Source organism: Equus quagga, chromosome 13, assembly GCF_021613505.1.
Source record: "Equus quagga isolate Etosha38 chromosome 13, UCLA_HA_Equagga_1.0, whole genome shotgun sequence".
Lineage (NCBI taxonomy): Eukaryota > Metazoa > Chordata > Mammalia > Perissodactyla > Equidae > Equus > Equus quagga.
Genome location: NC_060279.1, coordinates 67508494 through 67523882, shown reverse-complemented (window position 1 = coordinate 67523882; position 15389 = coordinate 67508494). Strand labels below are relative to the sequence as shown.

The window sequence follows — 15389 nt, the reverse complement described above, 5'->3', positions numbered from 1 at the left end:
GTGAAAAACATGGTCAACACTGTGAAAAAGTGTTACTAAAAAACAATTTGGTCCTACTCAGAGGAGGAGGAAAAAAACTCTGCTCTTAGCCCGACTGGGCCCACAGGAAGGAACTATATTTAGGGCAGTCTTTGATGCAGTGTGTCCAAGAACTTCCTAGCAATGAGAGAGAACCTTCCTTAGCAGGGGCCTCCTTATGGCTGACCTTGAATAAGCAAAGATGGGACATTTCAGGGCCTGCCTGGTGGCTCAGCGGTTAAGTTCACACGTTCCGCTTCGGTGGCCCAGGGATTGCTGGTTTGGATTTCAGGTGCAGATATACGCACCGTTTATCAAGCTGTGCTGTGGCAGGCAGCCCACATATAAAATGGAGGAATATGGGCACAGATGTTAGTTCAGGGCCAGTCTTCCTCAGCAAAAAGAGGAGGATTGGCAGCAGATGTTAGCTCAGGGCTAATCTTCCAAAAAAAAAAAGATGGGATATTTGTTGACTGGGGCTGTTGCAGAGGGGATGTGCCCAGGAGGTAGAGATTGCCCGGGCTACTATTTCAGAGGTTGGCCAACCCCAGTTGAGAAGCACAGCACCTTCTCTCTACTCCTAAGTTACCTGATCAGTGTGGTACAGGATAGGACAGATGAAGTCAGGCCTAATTAGAGCAGACTGCTTTTGGGGAGGGTTCTGGAGGAGATTCATCCTGGCAGGTGGGCCAGCATGAGACCCCTCAGATTCTCCAAGGCTCCAGAGAGATTACTTGTCCAGGAGCACCCCTCTGCTCTGGTGGGGGACTGAAACCTTATCCAGACCTGGCTGGGTCTCTGGGGAAGGTGGAACAGTATACACAAAAGGTTTCTCAACTTAAGAGAGTTTGAGACTCACCTGGGGAGTACACAAAACAACTTAGAAATACTCGTACATGGATTCTTGGGCCAACCCTCAGAAAACTTATCCAGATCTGGAGTGGGGCTAGGAAATCTGCCAGGGCCGGCCCAGTGGTGTAATGGTTAAGTTCACATGCTCTTCTTTGGCGGCTTGGGGTTCGCAGGTTCGGATCCTGGGTGTGGACCTACACATCGCTCATCAAGCCATGCTGTGTCGGCATCCCACATACAAAATAGAGGAAGATTGGCACAGATGTTCACTCAGTGGTAATCATTTTCAAGCAAAAAGAAGAAGATTGGTAACAGATGTTAGCTCAGGGCTAATCTCCTTCACCAAAATTAAAAAAAAAAAAAAAATCTGTACTTTTAACAAGCTTCCTGGGCAGCTCCACCATAGTAGTCCAGGGATAGAGCAACCAAATTATTGTCTAAACTGGGTCACTTTTTTTTTTTTTTTTTTGAGGAAGATTAGTCCTGAGCTAACTGCTGCCAGTCCTCTTTTTTTGCTGAGGAAGCCTGGCCCTGAGCTAACATCTGTACCCATCTTCCTCTACTTTATATGTGGGACACCTACCACAGCATGACGTGCCAAGCGGTGCCATGTCTGCACCTGGGATCCAAACTGGCGAACCCCAGGCCACTGAGAAGCAGAACGCGCGAACTTAACCACTGTGCCACCAGGCCGGCCCCTAAAGTGGGTCACTTTTGAGAGTCAAACTAGGCAGTATTAAAAACTGTGCCAGGTGTAGATGTAAACAAGGAATATTCAAGGAAAAGAGAGATGTATAGTAATTCTGTGTGTGTATCATTTTTGAAAAAAGCCAGTATGGTGGTTAAGAATACAAACCTTGGTGCAGACAAGACCAGATTCTGTCCAACTTACTTGTGTGATTTTGAGTAAGTTCTTTTGTCCCTCTGAGCTTCAGTTTTTTCATATGGAAAAGAGAGCTCTGATTGTACATTTGGTACAATATTCTGTTTTGGTAAAGGCTGCCCTGGGCCCATTTCTGTTCTCTGAAACCTTATCATTTTCCGTGTGCAAGTATTTTTAAGTTGTTTTGTGGAGTATTTTGATTCTGACCTGTTCATTACTTTAGGCAAAACTCATATACTGCAGCAGAGACTGGAACCTAGGAGACAATCAGAGGATGCTGCACACTTGTTTTGCCAGTTCTGTAAAACAGTTTAATCCCCTCTCCTCTTCCTCTGCCACCAAGGGACAGAAGAGAAGGCAGAGCCTGGAAATGCACAGCCAGCCACACTTCTGCGTCAGTCTGCCTTGTATTCTTCTGCCAGTACTTCTCAGAGATTTCACCAAGAGTGCCCAAGCCTGCCATGGGCACTGCTGGTGAAGATTTCTCCCTACTGCTAGTTACTTCACCTTTCCCTTTTCCTGGGAGCTTAATGGGTGTTTTAGGGGCAGGAAATAAAACCTAAATGTTTACGAACTAAACCATCAGTTGAAAGAGCCTTTGTCCTTGGTGTGGTAGTTTGGAGTGTGAATCTTCTCAGAATTCAATTAATTCTGCCCTGATGATAACTATTATTATTGGGTGAGATCCATAAAAACATCATATATTGTTAGAAATCATGACATATTGCAAAGCCAAAATCTACTTTATGTTTCACGAGTCATGTGAAAGACTACAGAGAGACATGCTCAGGAGCTCACCCTCCAATGCCAGCCAGCAGCTTACCTTTGGAAGCCAGACAGCAGCTCACCAGGCCTTTGAAGAGGTGATTGAGCGGCCTAGCTCATCCTACTGACAATTGTGCTCACCCCTACAGAACACAGGGAAAGATCCCTGTTAGGACATTGTATTTAAGCCAGCTGCAGTCAGGTTTGCTGGGGCAAAGGCTCTCTCACTAAGTACCCTAGTCCTGGAAGGCTTCTCCTCCAGCAAGCTGCCAGCTCAATGTGAACCAAGGATGAGTCACAAAGCTAATGACTGTTCCTGGCACCTTGCTCCCCACATGGCCCACTCTTCCCACTCTCTGGATGTAGTCTTGCAGGGTAAGGGGGAAACCATAATTGACACCCAGCTCCACATGGGTGCTGTCCAAGCCCCGAGAGGCTGTGTCTATGCACAGAAGTATGTCTCGGGAGTTGGGAGCCCTTTTGGAAGCGCTGGAACATACCTGCCCTCATTGAGGCTGGCATTTGTCCCTGCAGCCTGAGGTGTTGGATTTTGTGGTCATCTAGAATATACCCTAGGCAGTTCACAGTGCTAGAGCTATTACAGAACACCAGAACACTTCCTGAGGGGCCCGTCCTATATTCTCTGTCATGCTGGTTGAGGATCTGTATCAACTCAGTCACCTTCTCTGCTCCCTTCAGCCTCATAAATGTCTGTCTGACATGAGACATGACATGGTGGAGCTTGGAGCTGGTGACAGTGGTTAGAGAGTCTGGGCTGGCAACTTGACTCGGGAGCTGGCTTACACCTTGGGGAAATGTGGCCCCCCACCAGCACTAAGTGAGCTTTGGGATTGAAGGGGTATTTTAAGTCAGCTGGGCCTTCCAATATATGGCTCTTCTCCACGATGCAGTCCACTAGTTCCAGGAAGCTTCCATGCAAGAGTGTGTCTACCTCATCCAATACCAAGAAGGAGAGCTGCTCCAGGCTGATCAGTTACCTTTTCAGGGTCTTCCGCAAAGCCTCCAGAGTGGCCACTAGTACATGTGCTGAAGGTTGTTTGGACACTTGTAGCTGGATCCTACTCATGCCATGGCCTCCCCCAAGCTCCTGGACATGGAGGGTCCAGGGAGCTGCCCAAGGGCTGTGCCACAGCCTGGACATGTTCAGCTAATTCTTGTGAAGGTACAAGGACCAGGCCTCAAGGAGCAGGGATACACTGGGAGACCAGGCGTGGCCAGCCCAAGAGCAGTTGAAGCAGAGGTAGTAGGTAGCTGAGATTCTTGCCATTGCCGGTTTCCAGAGCACAAAGGATGTGGTGATCGCGAAGTAGTGAGGGGATGGTGCTCGACTGCACAGTTGTAGGCCAAATGACTTTGGGAGAATCCCCTTGTAGTGTGCACAGCACAAAGAGCTCCAGACCCAGATTGGCAAGGCTGATCAGTTGCATTTCTGTACACTAACAATGAACTAGCAGAAAGCGAACTCAAGAATACAATCCCATTTACAATCACAGCAAAAAGAATAAAATATCTAGGAATAAATTTAACCAAGGAGGTAAAAGACCCATAACTGAAACTATACTGAAAGACTATGACTGAAAACTATAAGACATTATTGAAAGAAATAGAAGATGATGTAAAGAAATGGAAAGATATTCCATGCTCATAGATTGGAAGAATAAACATAGTTAAAATGTCCATATTACCTAAAGCAATCTGCAGATTCAGTGCAATCCCAGTCAGAGTTTCAGGGACATTCTTCATGGAAATTGAACCAAGAATCTTAAATTTCACATGGAACAACAAAAGACCCCGAGTAGCTAAAGCAATCCTGAGAAAAAAGAACAAAGCTGGAGGTATCACATTCCCTGACTTCAAAATATACTACAAAGCTATAGTAATCAAAACACCATGGTACTGGTACAACAACAGACACACAGATCAAAGGAACAGAATTGAAAGCTCAGAGATGAAACCACACATCTACGGATAGCTGATCTTCAACAGAGGAGCCAAGAACATACAATGGAGAAAGGAAGGTCTCTTCAATAAAGATGTTGGGAAAATGGGACAGCCATGTTCAGAAGAATGAAAATAGACCGTTATCTTATACCATACACAAAAATTAACTCAAAATGGATTAAAGACTTGAATGTAAGACCTGAAAGGTAAGACATAAAACTCTTAGAAGAAAATATAGGCAGTACACTCTTTGACACTGGTCTTAGCGATATCTCTTTGAATACCAGTCTAATCAGGCAAGGGAAAACAAAGGAAAAAAAACAAATGGGACTACATGAAAGTAAAAAGCTTCTGCACTGCAAAGGAAACCATCAACAACAAAAAAAAGACAACCCTCCAACTGGAAGAAAATATTTGCAAATCACATATGCAACAAGGGGTTACTTTCCAAAATATATGAAGAACTCATACAACTCAACAACAGAAAAATGAACAACCCAATTAAAAAAATGAGCAGAGGATCTGAACATTTTTCCAAAAAGATATACAGATGGCCAACAGGCACATGAAAAGATGTTTAATTTCACTAATTATTAGGGAAGTACAAATCAAAGCTACAATGAGATATCACTTCACACCCATCAGAATGGCTGTAATTAACATGACAAGAAATAATAAATGCTGGAGAAGATGTGGAGAAAAGGGAACTCTATTCATACACTGCTGATGGGAGTGCAAACTGGTGCAGCCACTATGGAAAACAGTATGAAGATTTCTCAAAAAATTAAAAATAGAAATAGCGTATGATGTAGCTATTCCACTACTGGATATTTGTCCAAAGAACATGAAATCAGTAATTCAAAAAGATATGTGCACCCCTATGTTCATCACAGCATTATTCACAATAGCCAAGACTTGGAAGAAACCTAAGTGCTCATCAACGGATGAGTGGATAAAGAAGATGTGGTTTATATGTACACACACACACACACACACACACACACACACACACTAGAGTACTACTCAGCCATAAAAAAGACAATTGTGCCATTTGTGACAACAAAGGATAGACCTTGAGGATATTATGCTGAGCAAAATAAATCAGAGAAAGACAAGTACCATAGAATTTCACTCATGTGGAAGATAAACAAACACATAGATAAGGAGAAGAGATTAGTAGTTACCAGAGGAGAAGGGAGTAGGGGGCCAAAAGGAGTAAAGGGGCACATGTGTATGGTGACATAAAAACTGGACTCTTAGTGGTGAACACGATGCAGTCTATACAGAAACTGAAATATAATGATGTACACCTGAAATTTACAGAATGTTGTAAGCCAATATGACTTCAATAAAAGAATTTTTTTAAAACCGATAGAATTTTCTAGATACATATTGTTAAAATGAAAGCACAGAGATCTCGTCAAGATGGTGGCGTAAGCAGACGCTGAACTCATCTCCTCCCACAAACACAACCAGGTTACAACTATTTTTGGAAAAATTACCCTAGAGACAAAACTGAAAACTGGATAAAAAGAACCACAACAAGGGACAGTCCCGACTAAAGCAGAAGAGGCAGAAATTCCTGCTGGAGAGGAAAAAAGCCACCTTTCGGAGCAGCGGAGCTTCTCAGCTGGCCAGGTGGGAGCCACCCTAAGGTACACAGCCCTACCTGGAGGAGTGAGGTCTGGAGCGGGGGTGATACTGCTGTAAGCATCTTTCAGACTCAGCCCAGCTGAGACGGGGGTCTTACTGTATGGCTTTGCTGGCTGTTAACCGCAGCGAGGATACCCGCAGAGAAGCTATCTGCCGAAAGCCGAAAAGACCCGGGTCTTAAACAGCCCATGCACAAACTCACTCATTGAAGCAACCTAAAATCACCAGACAGAAGGCTGACAGTCCTTTAATGAAACAAGACTCACCTGATGGGTTCTGGGGGCATCTTGGTGAGAGGAGGGACCTCTCCAGAGACTGAGACATTGGTGGGGGCCATTGTTCTGAGCTGGTCCAGGCGTGCTGCTATGGACAGCGCGGGCGCCATTGAGGTTCATCCCTTGGCCTGTTAGCCCAGGGGTCTGCCACGCCCACTAGAGCACAGATTTAATCCAGTTCAGCCAGGGCAGGCAACTCGCCCTAGGGACTGGCCCCACCTAACAGCAAGCCCTCAGGCTACTTTTCAGCCTGGGTTGAATGGGTGCCTTGATCCTCCACAGGCAGGCAAGGGTGTCTGCCCCTGTGGGGCAGGGCCTGTGTGAGGACCAGGTGAACTGTGGGGGGGCATTGGTGGAGAGGTGGGGGCCTCTGCAGTGCGGTGTCAGGGTACGCTCCAGGAGGTTGAGAAGCTTGCACCGACCAGGACTGTGTTGACATGTGTGTGGTCCTGTAGGGGGTGAGGGTTATCCGGCAGAAGACCTGTGCTTCACAAATAGCCATGAAAAGGATCAGCCCCACCTTCCAAAGCCTGAAACAATTGAGTGCTCTGTGCCTAGGGCCAGCCCCACTCAGCTGTACTCCTAAGAGAACTGACAACAGCCATGTAGGCCTGAGGCCTATAGCAACTGTAAGCCCCTGAACCTAGCAACCAGCTACACTGGGTACCAACCCAATCAAGAGGAAAACTGAAATAGGAGTGTGCTAATAGACTTTGTAGCCAACAGGTGCTGAGGCTTCCCAAACCAGATTTACAAACAGCTGGCCAGGGAAGGAAAGACTAGACTCCCTGGGTACCTGCAGTGGGAGCAACCCTGACACAGAAGAAGAACACAAGTAGCCCACAAAGGGGTCACTTCTGGATCTTCTGGACTGGTGACGAGAGGGAAGCACACTGCTGGGCCTCATAAGGCATCTCGTACATAAGTCCACTTCTCCTAGATCAGGACACATAGCCAACTTACTTAATACGTAGAAATAAGCACAGAGAAAGAGGCATAATGAGGAGACAAAGGAATACTTTCCAAGCAAGGGAACATGACAAAACCCCAGAAAAAGGACTAAATGAAACAGAAACAAGCAACCTACTCGACAAAGAGTTCAAACAAAATATCATGAGGATGCTCACAGATATTGGGAGAAGACTGGATGAACACAGTGAGTACATCAGCAAAGAACTGGAAGATATAAAAAAAACACAATCAGACATGAAGACTACAATACTGGAAATGAGAAATTCACTAGAGGGACTCAATAGCAGAGTAGAGGAAGCAGAAGAACGGATCAGCGAGCTAGACGAAAGACTAGAGGAAACCACCCAAGCAGAACAGAAAAGAGAAAAAAGAATTACACAGAATGAGAACAGTCTAAGGGAGCTCTGGGACAATATCAAGCGTGCTGGCATTCGGATTATAGGTGTCCCAGAAGGAGAAGAGAGAGACAAAGGGGCAGAAAATTTATTTGAAGAAATAATAGATGAAAATTTTCCTAATCTGAGGAAGGAAACAGACATCCAAGCTCAGGAAACACAGAGGGCTCCAAACAAGATAAGCCCAAAGAGGCCCACACCAAGACATATTATAATTAAAATGTCCAAAATTAAGGATAAAGAGAGAATCCTAAAAGCAGCAAGAGAAAGGCCACAAGTGACATATAAAGGGAAGCCCATCAGGCTACTAGCAGACTTCTCAGCCGAGACCCTACAGGAGAGAAGAGAATGGTACAACGTATTTAAAGTGCTAAAAGGAAAAAACCTACAGCCAAGAATACTCTGTCCATCAAGGCTGTCATTCAGATTGGAAGGAGAGATAAAGAGCTTCCCAGACAAGCAAAAATTAAAGGAGTTTATCACCAAGAAACCAGTTCTACAAGAAATGATGACGGGACTTACTTAAGTGGGAAAGCAATAACCACAAATAGAGATAAAAAAAATTATCAAAAAACAAAACAAACAAAACAACAACAAAACAACCAGGCAATAAAATCACTTGTAAAGATAAAAATATAGCAAATCTAGCAGATTAACTACTGTGAAGATGATATGAAGGTTAAAAGACAAATGTACTAAAATCACCTATTTCAATGATAAGAGGGTAATGGATGGACACACACTAAACAAGAGACTGTATATGATTTGAAAAACATAAAATATGGGAGGAGGGGAGTGAAAAAGTAGAGCTTTTAGGAAGAGGTCAAGCTAAAGAGTATCAACTCGGTGTAGACTGTTATATACATAGGATATTAAATAGATCCTCATGGTAATCACAAATCAGAAACATGTAATAAGCAAGCAAAAAAGTAAGACAAAAGAAATCAAACGTATTACTAAAGATAGCCATCAAACCACAAGGGAAGAGAGCAAGAGAAAAAGACAGGAACAGAGAAGAACTACTAAAACATATATTCGGAATATATTATGATGTAAAAGTGTAAATGATTTATATCCTCTGAAGAGAAAGTTGAATGTGGCTTCCAATACGGAAACTTAGTTGTGGACTCGTGCCACATTATTGCTACTTTTATACTTTTCACTCAGTAGTTACATCAGTTTATCATTCTCTGCTTTTATCCCACTACTTTGAATAATTCAGCATTCCTTTTCTCTCTTTATCTGGTGAGGTAGATCACAGAAGACACCAAAAATGGTGAACTAGAGAATGATTTATAGCAGAAATGAAAACTGAATTCTTGCTTACTTTTTTGAGATTAGTGTTAAAAACTGATCAGAACCCTAGCAGTAGTTTTAAGACGGATATTTGTCTCACCACAATAGAATCTTAAAAATTCATTGTAAGTCCATTTACAGGATCATTTGTTATTTATATGTCAAGCCTGTGTATTAATAACTTTTTTTTTTTAAAGATTTTATTTTTTCCTTTTTCTCCCCAAAGCCCCCCAGTACATAGTTGTATATTCTTCGTTGTGGGTCCTTCCAGTTGTGGCATGTGGGACGCTGCCTCAGCGTGGTCTGACGAGCAGTGCCATGTCCGCGCCCAGGATTCAAACCAACGAAACACTGGGCCGCCTGCAGCGGAGCACGCGAACTTAACCACTCGGCCACGGGGCCAGCCCCCTTAATAACTTTTTTAACCTAAGTAATTTTATTTTCTCATAGATAATGTGCAGGTGCTTTCATTCATATACAGTAATTAGCCAGTCTTCTTTGTCAAATACTTGCATGCACTTCAGTTATATACCCCAAATGAGCTGAACCAAAAAGCTTAAGAGACTAGGGAACTGAGAGGGATCCCTGAAATATCTTTATTTGAAAAATTATCTGTCTAAAGTTGTGATGAATAAAAACGTCTAATGGAGGTGATATTATGGCCCAGTACTGATGTGTGGTGCTATAATTGCTATAATTAAAATTAAATTTTAGATTCCTTAGGGAGTCTCAAACCATGATGATGCTCTCTTAAATCCAATAATAAGCAAACAGAACCATTAAGAAATATAATAGCCCTAAGTAGTTAATCTTACTGGTGGCACATTTAGAACAGTTATAAATCCTAAGTATACAGCGAAACATTTTAGACTCATTACGTGGAAGTCATTTCTTTACCATGTGTCAAGATTAAAGGCTGAATGAATCTAAATCAAGAGTTGACTCTCATGCTATTGTTTTCAACGTCTTTTATATGGTTAAGACCTAATTGCTAGTGACCATCTAAGTAAATTATGATGGGCTACTAAAAATTGGTACAGGATGTTGTTTTATAACATAAAATCTTGTTTATAATAATCTCTTATATACTGTAAATAGTATATGACCAGTATGTTTCTGTCCAAGTCTTTGTCACAGATTTGTTTTTCCTTTGGGTAGTGGAAATGGTTAGGCCTTTCCTAAGTGGGTCATAGTCAGACAAACTTGAGTGTCACTCATAATTTAGGAAGAAAAGATAAGCCTTACTCCGATTTCTGGGGTTTGTGTCCACTTTTCTTTCTATCCTTATCCTTTTGTCACTTGTCCCTCAGAGTTTTGTTTATCTGTTCAGAATTACTCTCCAAAAAAATGTTTTGTTGATCTCAGGTTTCTAAGCATTGGTTAGAATCGTACAGCAAGTGAAAAAGGTTAAAGTGCAGATAGAGAATAGGAAGGCACAAGGACAGCATGCTCCTAGTCTTTTTTGGGTCAGCAGTTCTTTTTGAAAATTTAACAAAAGCCAGGAACCCTCCTCAGGAAAAGTACAAAACCCACACACAAATTTTAGGAGTTTCGTAGAACCACAAGGTCTAGAAAGATAAATGATGACTGTTGGCTAGGCCCCTTACATTCTGCAACTCAGATGAGTTGATAAACTCCTGTAGGCCTCTGTTTACTCATCTGTGTAATAGATACCACAATTCCTATCCTTTCTTCACAGGTACATTAGGAGAGAACATGAATATTCTTGTGAAAATACTTGGAAATTAATGTATTATAAAACAAATCCTATTACAACGAAATAGAAAAAACTATGTACTTTTTTTGTTGAATTGAAATTTTGCTTAAAGTAGATGTTTTTCTACCTGGTTTTAGGAATCTTTTTATTATATACAGATGATTTTGTAGACATGGTATTTTACTGTGACAAGATTTTTTATGCGCACGTGTGTAAATAAATGGTAGCACTATATTTTCTGCTACTTTGGTTTGCTACATTAATGGTTATACCTCTGAAGTTATTGAAGCATGTCTTCTGAGTATAGAGGATTAGGATTCTTGAATAGAAAATATTTAAGGGAAATTTCTCATATTTTCAATGAGTGAATGCTTGTGGTTGCTATGGGAATGATGCAAAGTACTATTAAAGATAATTGGATGGTTTTAGGAAAGCTCTCAAAAGCGGTTTGTATAAAGTGGTGGTAATCTCGTTAAATCACATCAAGATAAATTTAAAACATCAAAGTGAGTATTATACCACAGATTGTACATATTGGGGTCTTTGTGAACAGTATAGAGTAGAAAAAAGAGGAAAAGGATCTCTAACATCTTTTCTCAATGGATTTTGTGGTCTGCTGTTGTTTTAACTTGACCAAAAGCCCTGCTATTTGGGAAATACCTAGCCCTTAGAAATAAATGAAGAGAGATTTCTGCAATGTTATTTCAACATTGACATGAACTATGATCAGAGCATTGGGCTGATGTAATTTCTTTAAATTTTTCTGACATTTTAAACTTGAAGAAGTTAAATTCCTATTTCTAGTGCAAACTAAAGTATACTTAAATTTCCGAGGATGTCTATTTGCTTTTGTGGCATGCAAGTATTATATTCTAACCGAAGATTTTTGAGAGCATTTTCTGTAACTTCCACAGTGTAGTTGGTTCCCACTTGATTTCTTAATAGAACATCAATATGTTAACTATATGTTGAGTTGGGGTTTTTTTTTAACCAAACGATGTTTATTTGAAACTCATTGCAGTGAGAGTTTTTAAATGTTACTATCATTGCTATTTTAGGATGCACATTCACAAGGTGAGGTGGTATCATGCTTGGAGAAAGGCCTGGTGAAGGAAGCAGAAGAAAGAGATCCCAAGATTCAAGTCTCTGAACTCTGCAAGAAAGCCATTCTCCGGGTGGCTGAGCTGTCCTCAGATGACTTTCATTTAGACCGGCATTTATATTTTGCTTGCCGAGATGATCGGGAGCGTTTTTGTGAAAATGTGAGTCAGCTTAGAAACTGTTCCTCTTTTCTCCTTACATTTTTATTTTTTTAATTTTTTTTTCCTTTTTCTCCCCAAAGCCCCCCAGTACATAGTTGTATATAATTTTAGTTTGGATCCTTCTAGTTGTGTCATGTGGGACGCCGCCTCAGCAGGGCTTGTTGAGCGGTGGCTGCCATGTCTGCACCCAGGATCCGAACCAGTGAAACCCTGGGCCGCTGAAGCGAAGAGCACAAACTTAACCACTCGGCCAAAATAAATAAACCAAGACAAACCCTCACATGTAGAAAAGCCACTGAAATGGAAGATGGAGTTGGTCCCAGAATAGCAGAAAGTGTTATTGGATGCTCAGCCTTGATGGCTTCACATCCAGTTAACAGTTGGCTTCTGACAACCTCCACACACTATTTTTTCTACTTTATCTCATTCTCAATTTTAGTTCTTGGAAGTTTGTTTTACCTATAGGAATCGTATTTTACCAGGGAATCCCATTCACATCTCTTCTATGGCTAAAACTTTGCCATATTACATATTTTTATATTTTTGGCTAAGATGAAGAAAACAGGTGGCTAACTTTTAAAATCAAATCTTTGATTACTACCTGCAGACTCTATAGAACAACTTTCCAGCACTTTAAACAGAGTAATCTCCATCTATATAACAAAGGACTGAAAGTGACTTGTGTAAACTCCCACTCTGCCTGCTGTTTTGAATTAACAGCTTTAACCATCAGAGCCACTGATTATGAGTTTTACTGACTCTAGCATAAAGTTGTGAGAAGGAAGACTCACTGACATTTCTCTTGGTTCTCTAATTAACGGTATATCTGGGAACAAGGACAGTAGACAAACATCATGGGAAAATTTTTCTCATCTTTACTGCAATCACTATTTTCTTTCAAAGCCTACTGCATTTCTGTTCATTCAAAAGTACGCATCATTATAATAATTTAACACAAAGTTCTCTATAAGATTGTGGATAATGCCCAGCATAACTACTTAGCTAATAATGCTGATAATGATGAGGATGTTCCATCTTACAGACACAAGCTGGTGAAGGCAGAGTGTATAAGTGCCTCTTTAACCATAAATTTGAAGAATCCATGAGTGAAAAGGTAAGCATTACTTTGAAACCAATGTTTTATTCATTTCGTAAAAGCTTTCTCAAATCCCCTCAAAAATAGTCTTGTAAACTCATACTAAAATATAAAGGACTGATAAAGCTTATCCTTCTCAGAGGTGAGATACTAGGCTTTTAGTAGGGAACCAAAGTGTGTTTCACTTAAACCAAGAAAATGATGCTTTTTGTGATATCTAGACAGTGGGAAGCTAACTGGAAATCAATTTAGGGGGTAAAATTGGAGAATTTTATATCAAAATCACACTGAAGCCATCCCTGTATATTCAGGAAGTTTATACTAACTAAACCAATGTGCTTCATAGATAATTAGTGATTTTGTCTTTCAGCAGCTGTCTCATTAAGCATTCTCATTACCGTTAGTCCTCTGTTCCTGGATGAATGCAGGAGTCTTTTATGACTTTAAAAGTGATTATTTTTGTTTTGCTATCCTGTCATTTACTTTCCTGTGCTGAGGAAATGTTTTTCATTTCGATTCTTTATATTATTTACTATTGATTAATTATGTTTAAAAAGTATAGAATGGAGTTTGCAGAGTGTTGTGGCAGTTACCACTTTGATTCTGGTGAAATTTATTTTTAGGATATTACTGAAGAGGAAAAGAATATTTTGTCAAGTTAATGTATTAAAATCTACCAAATATTTATGTGTTTAGGACAGCTGCTATTGCTACAACAGTCAGCAATTCACTGTAGAATTCCAGGGTGCCCCACCCATTTACCCCTTCCTCTTGCCACCTACTCTAGCCTACTTGTGCTCAATTTTAATCAAACTTAAAGGTAGCCATTTTGTAATAACCACGGTGGTTGACTATACTTGGCCACGAGTTCTGCTTGTCTTGGAGGTACATATGAACAGCTGAGCCACTTGGGTGGTCTTACAACTCTCTTGCTGCACCCTTCCCTCAGTGTCGAGAAGCACTAACAACGCGCCAAAAGCTGATTGCCCAGGATTATAAAGTCAGTTATTCATTGGCCAAATCCTGTAAGAGTGACTTGAAGAAATACCGGTGTAATGTGGAAAACCTTCCTCGATCCCGGGAAGCTAGGCTCTCCTACCTTCTGATGTGTCTGGAGTCAGCTGTACATAGAGGTGAGAGTCAGTTTCTTTTTATCCATTTCATTCCTTTTTGGATAGTTTCCTCCTATATTTACTCTTTTGACTGCACCTGTGCATTGTGACGCAGGAGCATAACTCTAGGCTGAAGGGTTGGGGTCCCGAAGCATGATTGAAGGCCCTTTCTCTTAGCTCAATAATCCCAATTTTGTTTTTCTTTTACATCCCGTCTTGCCTTTTAAGAAGTAAGTTATATTTCTCAAACTCAAATATCTTAATTTTTAAACTGCCTCTCACACAGCGTTTCTAGGAGAGTCAGGGCCGTGTAATGATTTACCACATCAGCTTTGGGCCAGAGGGACACAGCTGCGAATTATGGCTCTGTCACCAAATTAACTAGCTGGGTGACCATTGCTTATCTTTCTTAATCTCTCCAAACCTCATTTTCCTTATGTATAGAACAAGAATAACATTACTTATGTTAAGGAGTTCTTGTGAGGACTGAATGAAGTAATTTGGCATAGCACTTAATATACAATAAGTGATAGATACTGTTATTATTATGACAGTGATGATATCAAGAAATTAAACAGTAAAGGAGTAAATGATTACCCCATAAGGTCAGACTCATGGTCTATTTAGTCTAAAAGTCAATCTCTGACAAAGGAACCAACAAGGATGCATAGAAGGTCAGGATTGTCTTTCTTAATATTGGCTATAATCTGTAAAAGTGAAATTCGTAGCTGATGTTGAATAAATGGTGCTGGGACAATTGGTTAGTGATTAAAAAGTGGGAAAAAAATCGATCATTAAATAAAACTCAGAGCTTTTTGATGAAATTTTTTTTTCATATCTGGATAGTCAAAGACACCTAAGCTTAAAAGCAATAGATTGAGTGCCAAACAAAGGACATTTTGGAGGCAATTGGAGAATTTTGATTATGGTCTAGGTGTTAGATGAAATTTTCCTGAAATGAAAAGGTGGGGATTATTGACTAGTAAAAGCATATTATAAAATCTAATTTTGGTATTTAAAAATAGAAAGTGAATGTCCTTAAACTGCAAATTAACAAGAAACACCAAAAGGCTCAGTAAATAAATGGCCAAAGGATATGAATAGATAATTCAGAAAAGTTATATAGAATGC

General features: G+C 40.8%; 1 protein-coding gene across 1 annotated transcript in view; it reads left to right on the top strand.

Moving 5' to 3' along the window:
* GLG1 (golgi glycoprotein 1) overlaps positions 1-15389 on the top strand; it is a 157873-nt gene that overhangs the window by 106944 nt on the left and 35540 nt on the right. Inside the window, exons 5-7 of the mRNA XM_046680445.1 lie at positions 11847-12050; positions 13093-13164; positions 14096-14279. Coding sequence (XP_046536401.1) covers positions 11847-12050; positions 13093-13164; positions 14096-14279 — 460 coding nt within the window. The remainder of the gene's footprint in view (positions 1-11846; positions 12051-13092; positions 13165-14095; positions 14280-15389) is intronic.